The sequence below is a fragment of the Aulonocara sp. 'chitande type north' Nkhata Bay genome, linkage group LG19, assembly GCF_057382095.1.
Source record: "Aulonocara sp. 'chitande type north' Nkhata Bay isolate Kocher_YH1m ecotype deep benthic linkage group LG19, A_spYH_male_GT1.1, whole genome shotgun sequence".
NCBI classification, from domain to species: domain Eukaryota; kingdom Metazoa; phylum Chordata; class Actinopteri; order Cichliformes; family Cichlidae; genus Aulonocara; species Aulonocara sp. 'chitande type north' Nkhata Bay.
In genome coordinates, this window is record NC_141362.1 from 31,680,344 (window position 1) to 31,692,683 (window position 12,340).

The 12,340-nt window shown below is 43.4% G+C and overlaps 1 protein-coding gene across 5 annotated transcripts in view; it reads right to left on the reverse strand.

The window, feature by feature from the left end:
- LOC147307431 (ryanodine receptor 3) overlaps positions 1 to 12,340 on the reverse strand; it is a 110,344-nt gene that overhangs the window by 38,802 nt on the left and 59,202 nt on the right. For all 5 annotated transcript variants that reach the window (XM_086275162.1, XM_086275163.1, XM_086275160.1 and 2 more), the window contains 8 exons: positions 11,023 to 11,109; positions 10,675 to 10,901; positions 7,515 to 8,319; positions 6,951 to 7,151; positions 4,873 to 4,975; positions 4,183 to 4,314; positions 617 to 890; positions 391 to 505 (listed from right to left, as the gene is read on the reverse strand). In XM_086275162.1, the coding sequence (XP_086131288.1) occupies positions 391 to 505; positions 617 to 890; positions 4,183 to 4,314; positions 4,873 to 4,975; positions 6,951 to 7,151; positions 7,515 to 8,319; positions 10,675 to 10,901; positions 11,023 to 11,109 (1,944 nt within the window). The remainder of the gene's footprint in view (positions 1 to 390; positions 506 to 616; positions 891 to 4,182; positions 4,315 to 4,872; positions 4,976 to 6,950; positions 7,152 to 7,514; positions 8,320 to 10,674; positions 10,902 to 11,022; positions 11,110 to 12,340) is intronic.

Genomic DNA, 12,340 nt, shown 5'->3' on the forward strand with positions numbered 1-12,340 from the left:
GACATGACTACTTTTATCCCTGGATACAGAAGTGTCCCTCGAAAAGCAGCTGATCATAAGTGGTTTTGGAGAAACTGTTGCTTCACTCTGGGGAACTGAGTTTACAGTAATGACTTCCTTCATGCGTGTTACTCTAAACTCCCCCCGCATGTCTCGGCTTCTAATTGATGCGTAAAAGGCCTGACATCGTCACACGCTGCCAGCAAGCCAGCCCGATTCAGTCTGCCCTTTCTGCCCTTCTGCGTAGTCAGGACCACGTCCTCATTAATGCAAACCTGCTCTGCGACCATGCTTTACACACAAAGGAAAGCATGCAAGACTGGATTAAAACACAGTTTCTGCTGAGATGGTGCTACAGACTCCATGTGGGTAAAGCAGAAGATGTTAAACCTGGGACTTGTCTCCTCCGAGGACATTGACCATGACCTCCATGACAGTCTCGTGCATGCCCAGTATTCTCATCAGGTTCGGGTGCTGGTAGAAGACCTTGTTGTTCATAATGTCACTAAAAAGCACATGAAAAGAAGCAAACGTTGAATATTTAGGTGTTTGCTGAAAGAAAAAAAAAAAACAGTTTTTCTATCTAAATCAGTTCCATACGAGTCGAATGACCTACCCCAGTCCATCAATCATGAGCTTTTCCTCCTCCTTTCCCATTCGAACTGACAGCAGAGACCTGATCTGGCCCAGGGAGGCCAAGAGGTTGATGGTGTCCTGGACCGAGGCAGCGCTGATGGTGTACGTCTTCCTCATGGCTCGGAGGAGCTCTCCAACGCTGTCGTACTGCCTCCTCAGCAGGCTGAACATTTTGCGAACAAGTTCAGGGTCCTGGATGTGACACTCCTGGGACCAGCTGACCATGGTCTGAGAGATAAGCTCTTTCAGATTGGCTGGAAATAAACACGAGCAAAGACGACTCAGTTTCCTTTTATTAAACAAGCTGATTGCCTCGTATTAAACAGCAAAGCAGAGAAAGGCTCGCCGTGGCAGAAGCGCTCGCTGTATCGTTTCGACATCCTTATTGTACATCACGGGCCTTGAAAGGAACATTGACTTTGACCCTCTTCGCTTTAGCTGGGGTCACAACAAGAGGCACTTAACATACAGTAGGCACACATTAATGCACAAATTCCCTCCATTAACCTGCCTACTTGACAGCGTGCTTTCTTTTTCACAACTGACGCTTGAATATTGAACAAAAGAACTTGCTCCATGTGGCAAATAAGACCTTAAGAACAGAAAGAAGAAAGAAAAAAGACGGCAACATCGAAGTCTTCACGTGGCTTTAAAAAACAACAACAAAAAACTGGATGCTTGTGTCACATGAGCTAATCTTTGAAAAATATTAGTTTATGCCAAAGCCACACTTTCAGTGGGGCAGAAAGATCCACTGTTATGTAAAGAATAAAGAAGGAAACAGGATATGGTTTTAATAGTTCTTTGCGGTTAAAAGGAAACATTTGTTTGGACAGCTCATATGTGGGTTACTCTTAAGGCTTCATTAAAACTGGATCAATAGAGTGTGTGGGTTTGTTTTTTTATGGTTATGAACACACAAAGGATGGAAAAAAACATCAATTAAACAGTCCGGTACCATAAACGATGGAGTCATTAACACACAGTTGATTTCCTTAACAGTACTGCAATTAGGTGATTGCGTTTTTAAGACCACGTGTCTGTTTGGTTGATTGGTTCTCTTGGTTTTCAAAAGACTGTTTGACAGCAGACTGTCAGTCAGTGCACGGGTGTGCGTCTGTGGTTTTTTGTGAGATGGGCGGGAAGCCAGCAGGATGGCACCAGTAACAGATCCTGCTGCCGAGAGCTGCGTGGGTGTCAGAGAAAGGGCAGATGCAAAAGCTCGAGATTAAGAAGCGACATTTTTTTTCCTCTCTCAGCAAGCACCTGACTCGCACTCTGTCACACTATCAAACACAGTCACTGCCTGCTTTGCTGTTAAATATACTGCTCTCCCACTTTCTCCCTTACTACGCCCCAGTAAAGAAAGCTGGACTATCCAGAGTCACAGTGACGGAAACACACAGATCTCCTCATATCTGACCATTAAATGCTCCTACTGGATAAACTAAACCAAACAGCTTCTGTGCTCCTTTTACTTCATTCTTATGAAATAATGGTTGAGACAGTGGAGCCATCTGTATCTTCAGGGACTCCAGGAGAGAAAGAGAGATGACGTGATGAAGAGCAGTTACAGCCTGAATCGCAGCACCAAAATTTAATAGGTGTCTTCTTCACTTGGTGTCCTACTACTTCCTTGGAGCCTAAACCCACTTAAAAGGAAACACACCAACAAATGACAAACCGTAGACACTAAAGCACACTAAACCTTTTTTGCGCCACGGACCGGTTTATGTCCGACAATATTTTCACGGAGCGGCCTTTAAGGTGTCGCGGATAAATACAACAAAATAAAACCAGTACTGGTACCAAAAAAAAAAAGATTTATTCATAACACACGGGTAAAGACCCCGGGAAACCGAGTTAACGTTAAAAAACGATAAATTTCACACCCGAGCCTCAACTCTCGCAGCCCGGTACCAAATGACTCATGGACCAGTAACGGTCCAGGGGTTGGAGACTGCTGCACTAAAGCATATATCTAGTTTTAAACGTTATCTACAATCCCAGACACATAATATACACAACAACATTAAAACCACTTACAGGTGAGGTGAATAAAAAGTATTGTTTCTTTGCAGTGCAACACTCTGCTGGGATTCATGTGAATGTTACTTTGAAAAGTATCAGTCAACTACAGATTGTTTTAAACACATCACACAAGCATCCATGGTCATTTAAATCCCCAGTGGATATCACAAAATAGCCCAAGAGGTTCTGTGGAAATGCAGCTGATCATCTGGAAGGTTATTGTGGCTTATCAGTGTATGATAAAAGGACAGAACAAAGCACGAGCCAGCTCAGTTTTGTATTAACTGCACAAAGAGGGACGATAACAGGGATGAGGACAACGGTCAGTTGGTCCACAACTTTGGTCCACACTAAAATCATTCAGCAACGACACCAGTGGATCGAATCTTTTTTTGTTGTGCCATTTGAATATCCTAACATCTAGGAAAACCGTGCTTGGTATACCATTTAAGAGATCTATCATATTTGTATATGTGATTTGTCTGTGGCACTTTCATGATGTTTCAAGATATTTTGAACACAGGATGATTATTTGGGCAGGTTACAGTATGGTCACCATTAGAGAGGTGAAGTAGGGATGCTTTAGGGCTGGCCTAAGTGTGCAATTTGTCTTTAAGCACAAAATATCCAACTCTAAACAGAACTTTGCCCAGTTAAATAAGAACTTGTGGTCACTCACATTCAGTGGTGGTCCCTGATCCCTGAGAGAGGCAATTAGACACATCTCGCAGTTGCACTCTTGCGGCACACCCGTTATTTGGACCTGCTACTGAAACGTTTGTGTTGCTATGTTTGTGCTCGATCTCATGCAGTCTGCACGTGTCTGTGAGTTTAATCAGGTTAAGCATTGAGTTTTATCGCTGACGATTTTGGATTTTTTTGCCCTTCGTTTCCCCGCTCTCATCTCCCGGAGCGGCTGACACAGGATCCTCTTCACTCTGAAGCCTCTCTGCTCCACCAGGCTGCATATTTCCATAATGAAATTGAAGGGAAATTGAAATGGAAATGACTGCTACCCAGTGAATCAGTCCACGTGGCAGCGGCAGACTGAGGGCGCTAGAAGTGCAATACAGAAACATCTCCTGTTAATTCTGCCCTCTCTTTTGTGCCAGGAACACAAAGAGAGACACAGAGGTTGTACAGAAAGAGGTGAACAAGGCCATGAATGAGCAAAATGTAGCAGGGACTAAATGTACAAGGCGTGAGCTCAGCACTTGTGCTTTTATGGGAAAACAACAACAACAAACCAAACCAGTTCCATGTCTTGCTCAAGGACACCTTTTTTTCTTGTTGTTGGACAGCTTGACTATGAAGTAACACATCCTAAGAGTAAACTGCTTCCACTTGTGATTCGGTATGCTTCTGCAGTCATATTCCTCAAATTTGTTGTTCCCCTGCTCACTAATTAACTTTTAATCCGCATCATCGTTAGCTCTTAACCACGTTCAGGTGTAACGATACAGTAGGCACAGCTCCATCATTCATGCAGTGCAATGAAAGCGGTGATTTCCTCACAGGGTGCAGCTTGCTCCATCCTCGTGGGCTCCTCTGCTTTGTGCGCCTGGCCTTTGATCCTGTTCACCAGCATAAGGAGGCGACCTTTAATCGATGTATCCTGCTCGTCTTCATCTTCCTCCATAGGGATTCCTGCATTACACAGAGAGAAAAAACAACCACAATGTGCATGATGCGCAGGACAACTCTCCCTCTTCTTATTTCTTAGCAATTTAAAGTTTCTTTGTTTTTTTTGCGCAGGTGAGGCCGCCATTAGATCGGCAGCACCACGGAAGGGAGGGCGATTCAATTATTTATCAAAACATCAAGATGTCAGAGAAATTGCGGAAGCAGCGAACGTTCAAATCTTCTGCCTTGGCAGAAAGCGCTGCAGAGAGAGAGGAAGAAACATCTCATGAAGTACAGGCACAATTTTGCTGATGGCGACGCAACGGCAGCTAACAGTGCCAAGAAATATGTGCACGTAAAGCATTTTTCATAAGGATGTTTGTTTTGTTTATTATTCTTACATTATCAGCCATAATGCCGGCTTGTGCTGCCTCGGTAAAATAACTGTAATGAATTCTAAAAGCAATCAGGGAAATGTAACATTGCTGCATCATGTTGCAAAATGATGATATATGTGTTGTAATAAACATAAACAGTTTAGCATTGCGGTTCATAATGTTTTTTGCAAGAGCTGCATCTCACCACAGTGGAGCTGCAGCTGATTATGAAAATCATAGAGTTCCTCCTGGATGTCTGCAGGGCACGGGCAGTCCTCTCCCATACTGAAGTTCAGCAGCATGTTGATCTAAAATGTGGGAAAATGTTCAAATTAGATGCATAGAGATACAAAAAAATGCATAGTTAGTTATTTTTATTTAATTTAATAACTGTACAGTACTCTGTTTATAGTAACCATTGTCCTTAATGTAAATAAGTAAGAAAAATTGTGTATGTTTCTGTTCCGTGTCCTGTTTGTTGTATATGTGTCTTTCTGGCTGCTGTTACAACCAAATTTCCCCTTGTGGGACAATTAAAGGATTATTCTATTCTATTCTATTCTATTCTATATACAAATTACTGTAGTACATTGTGCAGGGCTGGAGACTATCCCAGCTTTGTTATAATGTTGTTATTGCAGGAATCACAGAGAAAAAACGCAGCTCGAGTGGCTAATTCTCTCTCTGCGCTAACAGGCCGAAGGACACCATGACAAGCCATTAAACGAGCTGTGCTGCACTGAATTCTGTCTGCAGCCGTGACCTTAAAGAAATGCTCTATGTATGTGCACTCTTGTGCAGATGAGTGTGCCCTCCCGGGGAAGCAATGCCATCAAACCAAGACCAAGAGGAATGAATTTGCCTTGAAGCTTTGCTCGCACACTCTCACATATAGACAAAGAAGAGAGCTTTATGAAACATTAGGAGCCAGAAGCAGCTCTGGTTCTCTCTGGGCTAAAAGAGGCAGAAAGAACTGAACCAAAATCTACATTAATCTCAAATTAGTCACGTATTCAGACAACAACGGTACTGACCAATCAGTTGAAGCCATGAGCCTGCAGGTTTTCCGTATACTGAGTTATTACAGAGTCACATATTCTTTTTTTATTCTTTCTCTAAATGATGCACAATTACTGCCATTTACCCTCTGCAGCTATTTTGCACACTTGCGTCACACGAGCGTCACTACGATCACTCGGGAGATATGCGCACTGTCAGAAATCCATTAGCAGAGATACACAACTGCCGGGGTAAAGCTGTCACGAGGGAGCCCCGGCACAGATGAAAAGTGGTGCTGTGGTGGAGAAGCGCAATACATCACCTCTTTTTTAATGCTTTAACGTAAAAATGGAATAATCTGGTGAGTGTCGGGTTTTAAAATTTGGTAAACAGTCTCAATTGAACAAAAACAATCCGACACAAATGAAGGTAAAATGTGAAAAATTAAACACACCCTTATTGTTTCCTTTGGGATTAGGAGGGTTAGTGGCAGCTAGGTGCTGTTAATCAAACACACTCAACTCATTGATCATCAGTAGGCAGATGTTTACTAGTCTGGAGATTTCAGGTGTGTGTTAACACAATGCCTTAGACCACCAATGGTCTTAGAGAAGCAATAGCCAATAGCCAAACAGTTTGAAGTCAATCACTCTGCAGTGATTAAGATTATTCAGTAGCAGCAAACATTCAAGACATCCAAGAAAATTGAGCCCAATTTCAGATGTGCAATGCTCACAGAAGGCCTTGTGGTAAATGTTCAATTTCATGACACTATAAATACAAAAAGACTGAACAAGTAAGGGTTGTTTGGAAGAGCTGCAAGAAGAAAGCCATTTCTCTCTACAAAGAACAAATCAGGAGAATACTTTTGTGATTTCTATGCACTGTGTATCATTGAGATGTTTGGCCATATTGCACAGTGCCAAATGAAACACAGCATATCAGCACATAACAGCTCTTACCACTTGTCAAGCATGGCGGTGGAGGGAGATGATTTGGCTTTTGTTTTGCAGCTACAGAAATTGTGTAGCTGGAAAAAGTCTATGAACTCTGTACTGAAGTATTTGAAAGTCAAATGTGAGGCCGTCTCTCCAACAGCTAAAGCTTGTACAAATTTTTTGTCATACAGCAGGATAACAATCCCAAACACAGCAGTAAATCTACAGCAGAATGGCTGTAAAAGATAATCATCTAAACTGGAACAGGCCAGTCAGTGATCGAAATGCTGCATTTTACTTCCTACTTTGGGATCCGCTGGCTTAGACCCGGCGTGCTTCTTCTCACCTGTTCTTGAGGCGGTGATCTGAACTCTTTGGTCTTCTTCGCTGTAACAGCAGCAGACATATTGAGGGCCAGCATCAGCTCATTGTAGCGGAACTTCTGGTTGTACTGCAGCTTGGACACGAAGCTGTCAGAAAAGGACACAATGGCCTCGATACGGTGCTTCAGTTCGCAGTCACAGAAATAGTGAAGCAGCTCGCACATCTGGAGAGGAGGCACACAAACAGGTACTCTTCCATCACTGTTGTGACAAAGCAGGTGTTAGTTATCAAGAATGACAGAAACATATCGAAATGCCTTATGGCTTCACATTATCCCACTTGTTAAAGAGAGATATTTACTCGTGAGATCATTTGTTCGATACGAGACGGAGCTATTTCGTGTTTGGCTGATCTCTGAACGGGCCTATTACATTAGAGCAGTTACGGAGCATTTGAGAGGACAGCTGTGTGGTTAGTTCGTAGCTGTGGATTGTCACTTTAAGATTACAATGTGCATCGATTTCACATGTTTTGGTTATTTTTATTTGTCTGTTGTGTATACAATTGTGTGTGTTTTCACGATCACCTGTCGTTTAACCGGCTCTGGCAGCCTCTTCTCCAGCAGTCCTTCCATTGGCTGTTGAGCCTCTTTGATTGCCTCTTCTTCTCCAGCCTCCACCGCCTTTTCCTCTGCCCCTGTTAGTCCCTCTTTGTCTGTGGCCCCCGTGGCTCCCTCCTCTCTTGCCTCTTTGAAGACGTTCGGGTCAATGAGCAGTAAAATCTTACGAACGTCCTCGCTTCCTAACACACCCATCGTCAGCAAGGTGCTAATGAGCTTCAGGATTGGAACAAACTGGTGCTCCACGCATCCTCCGACAGGATCTCGGATGTGGTGCCCTCCGCTTTGAACAGCCTCTGTCAACATCGAAATCGCTTTCTCCTTCAGTGCATCCAGTGGGATTTGGGGACTGTACAGATGCTCCCGTTTGGTGCTGATGAAGCACGGTGGGGTAAAGTTTAGGCGTGGTTTCAGGGAGGTGCTAAGCCCCACCCCAGGCGGGAGGTGCTTTTTAGAAGCATCAGAAAAGAGACGAATGGAGCGTGTCTCGGCCGTGACAGGAATGACGAACTCATCTTTCATCATGAGTCGTGCCTCTTTGGCTGTCTCCAGGTGGGTGCTAATCAGAACATTGTAGAAGCCCTCGCGTAACGTGCCAGACAGGTACTGATTGTCGATGGTGTACAAGAGCTGTGATTGGTCCAGGTGGCTGCAAAGGGCGTGGGCCACACGAGTGTTTCCCAGAGCGCAGAGGGCACAGTACAGTTTCAAGGTGTGATAGTGGAACTTCTTCATGTCCTCCTGCTCCGAGAGCTCCATGACGTCAACGCACCTTTCATTAAAAAGAGCAAGAGTTAGCAGAATTCATGATGGTTCATAACACGAAGTTTGTGATCTAGTCTACTTGGTGGTCAGGGAGAAACTTTAAAAACTCATATTTTTCTATCTTGGGGATTTTTTTCAAGCCAGTAAGTTGCTTTTTACATGTGACAGCATCCAATGTGAAATTCTCAAGCAGCATCCTCTAGAGCTAAAAAGTAAAGCCAGTTCAGTGCAGTTGGACTTGAAATGGTCATTAAAGATGTCTCCATAATGCTGGGCAGACACTGTGCGATTTTTGGCCCATTTTGAGTCGTGCAACCGTTTTGGCGATTGGCCCGATTTTGGCCTTCATCGTGCGTCGTGCATCGTGTAGTATACGTGGGGTAACGAGACGCGATTGACACCTCACGACCAGCTCCCGATCATCAATCGCTTGGTCACGAGGATTTCAAACCTGTTTGAAATCCTCGCGACCGTCGTGAGGGTGTCACCGCAGTTTGTCACACTGCGCACGCGCAAACACAAATGTCGGTAAAAAAGACGGCGCAGCGCGGCTGTGCAGCGTGTGATCTGGACACAAGCGATGGAGGCACAACTTGGAGAACTTTGGAAAGCTCATCCGAGCCTTTTCGATGTGGCCTCACAAAATGATCACGACCACAACAACCGTGAAAATAGTTGGATCGACACTGCTGCTCAATCACAGCTGCCTGATCATGTTTTTCATTAGCAATTTAGCAAAGCTGATGGTGGTGGTGTGTGTCTGTGTGAGTGAAAGACGGAGAGGGAGAGCGAGCGACAGAATTTCTGTTATAACCTTCATTTTTATGGACGCACAGTGTGAGCACTCAGGTCGCATCAGAGCATCGGGCCGTATAGTGCGAGACCTGCATCGTGACCTATGAACTTCTAACCCCTGCGAGTCAATCGTGCAGTTTGAGCAGGAGCTGAATAACGTGACTGAAAAAATCGCAGTGTCTGCCCAGCATTAGTGAGTGACTCTCAATAAAACCCAGTCTTAAAGTGTCCAACGTTACCATGGAAGGTTTACAACCTGGTATAAAAAAATACTACTCCTCACCTCCAATCAATGTGAAAATCCAAGGTGACTTACATCTTTAGTTATCGCATCACAAGATTTTCAGAAAACTTGACCTTCAAGGTGACTGAGATTCAAATTTGCCTGACATTTCTAACAGATATGGTATTATTGTTATGGTATCAATTTGAAAACCCTACATCGCCTCATTCTCTAGTTATTGTGTTCACAAACTTAGCTGCCTACTTGCCCAGCTGGGTGAGGTTTTCACAGCTGAGGGTTAGAATGATTTTTCCCTCTACAGCTAATTTACCCCCCTTCACACTAACTGTGAGGAGCATGGCTGCTTTCACTCCCAGGTGGCTGTCCGCTAGCCGCTAGGCTTCATGCTAGCTAATCTGAGTCACTCAACCATTTTTGTGTTGTTGGTGCCTTTTCTGTCTGACAGAAAATATGGATAACTGTGTGGTGAAATTACAGTAATTTATTAGTTATGTTATTGGTGGTTTGTTGCTTACCATTAACTAAGAATCATGTGTTTATGCGATGTAGGTTACTAACCAAGTTTGCTAGTCATAGCTAATGGCACTGCACTCTAAACTCACGTCTTGCTCTTAAATTTTAAAGGTTCAGTGGCCAGAATCTTAACAGTTATACGTCAGAATGGAAGGTGATAATAACTTGAAACTCCCCGTCCCTTAATCCTTCTGGTTGCTTAATACACTTGTCACAAACAGTTAAAAAATCAGCACGATGATTTAGCGAAGCCCACGGTGACAACTTCAAACCTGTTTTGTCTGTCTAACAGCTTATAGCCGAGGACATTTTAATACACAGCGACAAAACTGAGGAAAGCAGAAAATCCTGAGTGACTGTTGAGATTAAAAAAAAATTTACTGTGTTACCAAAAAATAAAATATGACTAAATCACTTTATTGCAATGTGTGCTGATGGTTACAGGAAGCTTGTCTTTTTTAAGAGTTAAATGAGAATATGAATACCACTGTCATTACTTTAAGCTAAAAATAAAGCTAGATGAAACAGGAAATTAGCTTTAAGAAAATAGAAATGGGGCAAAACAGTTAGCCTTGTTCTGATCACAAAACAAAAAGAACTTAGCAGATCAGTATTTAGTACATCTTTTGTTTAAGAATAAAGAACACAAGTTGTGTTACAACAGGCAGTTGCATGCTGTCTCTGGTCCTCGGTAAAAAAGGTTTGAAACTTCCTGTATAGATTAAACATTTAAGATACTGTGTGCATTGACTAGTGTGCTTTAAAAAGTAACAAATCCAACTTATAAGCGAACTAAGCCTTGTTTCACACCTGTTCTCTTCAGGTATGTGCACTGCCAACATCTGCAGGGGCTCCACGCACTGAACCACCCATCCATGCCTCTCATTAACCCTGGCCGTTTCCACTTTGAGGAAACTGTTGGGCATGCGGCTCCACAGCACGGCGTTTATGGTCTGGACATCCAGTCGGGGCGGACACTGTGGAACCGGGTTCTTATGCTCACTCTTGAAGATGGCTGATGACAGAGGCATGGCGTTCTGGAGAGCACACAGAGACAGCTGATGGGAATCCTGTCTGAGCACAGCATTCATTTCTATGGTATTGCAGACACAAAAGTAAGCCTGTTGTAATGGAAAAGTAAAATTAGGAGCCACGCACCTTTATTTTAGCCAGTTCAAACTGAAAGAGGCTGGGGCTGGTGGGTCGCACAAACACAGCGGGGAAAAGCTTGGTGTTTGGTTCCACCTGGAACAGAGAAAAGAAAGCAAACAAAAGGTCCAAACAGGAAGTAAATATCAAAAGCTTGAGAAGGACCTTGAAAGCGTGACTTAAGGAAAGCAGCTTAATGATGCATCATGAAAACTCTGCTACTTAGTGCAGTTTAGTTTGCCTGTGTGTGTGTGTGTGTGTGTGTGTGTGTGTGTGTGTGTGTGTGTGTGTGTGTGTGTGTGTGTGTGTGTGTGTGTGTGTGTGTGTGAGTGAGTACACATGAACATTTAAGAGTGTCGGCGATGAGTCAGCACTGTGTGAAGTCTCAAAGAATTTCAGTGAGGAAGAACGTAAGAAGATTATACCCTCTGAAAGATTATTTTGGGATTTACTTTTGAGAGGACATCTGAACAACAAGTCCACAATTCAACAAGATGCACAGTCACTTCTCTGTTCAGTAAATATGTCTTAAATTAAGTCTTAAATTAAGTTACTCTCAAGGTCATCAGATTAAACTGGAGACGCAGGGATATATGCATGGCCAATATTAGGCTAGTGAAGAATAAGGATATTAATGCATGCATGCATCTTCTTCGCAAAAGACTTGATATCCTTTATAAATCATTTTACAAGCTGTTACCAAAAAAGATCCACAACTAAAGCCATAAAACTCTACAAAATGTCTGTGAAGGTTCTCAATCATCCAGGTCATCGTAGTTTAAGGAGCTTGCAAAGAAAAGCGTCTGGACTTCTTTAAGTTGCTTGAAGAAGTTTCACCTCTCAGAAGCTTCTTCAGTTCGCTCAAGTCGCTTAGACCTCTACATCGGAGAGACCAAACACCACTTCATAAACATATGGCACAACATACAAGAGCCAGCTATCCATCTGCATCTAAAGGGCAAAGGTCACTCTTTCGAGGACAGAGTGAAAGAAGCCATCTATGTCCACTGTGAACGAACATCTTTGAACAGATGCAGTGGCTTACGACACCAACTGTGTGGGGCTAGGTTTCACAGCGGGTTCACCCAAAACCTTGGCTGATTGTGACCCACACCGATTTTCACACCTTGGCTCATATGATTAGGTAGAGGATCATCAGGGGGTCCATGTCTCTCTTGGGGGTCACTCCCATAGGGCTTAAATCTGGGACTCTCCACTATTTGACCCTAGAACTGAAGAAGCTTCTCAGATGAGAAGTAAAACGTCTTCAAGCAACTTAAAGAAGTCCAGACGCTTTTCTTTCCAAGCTCCTTAGTGTACAAACTGA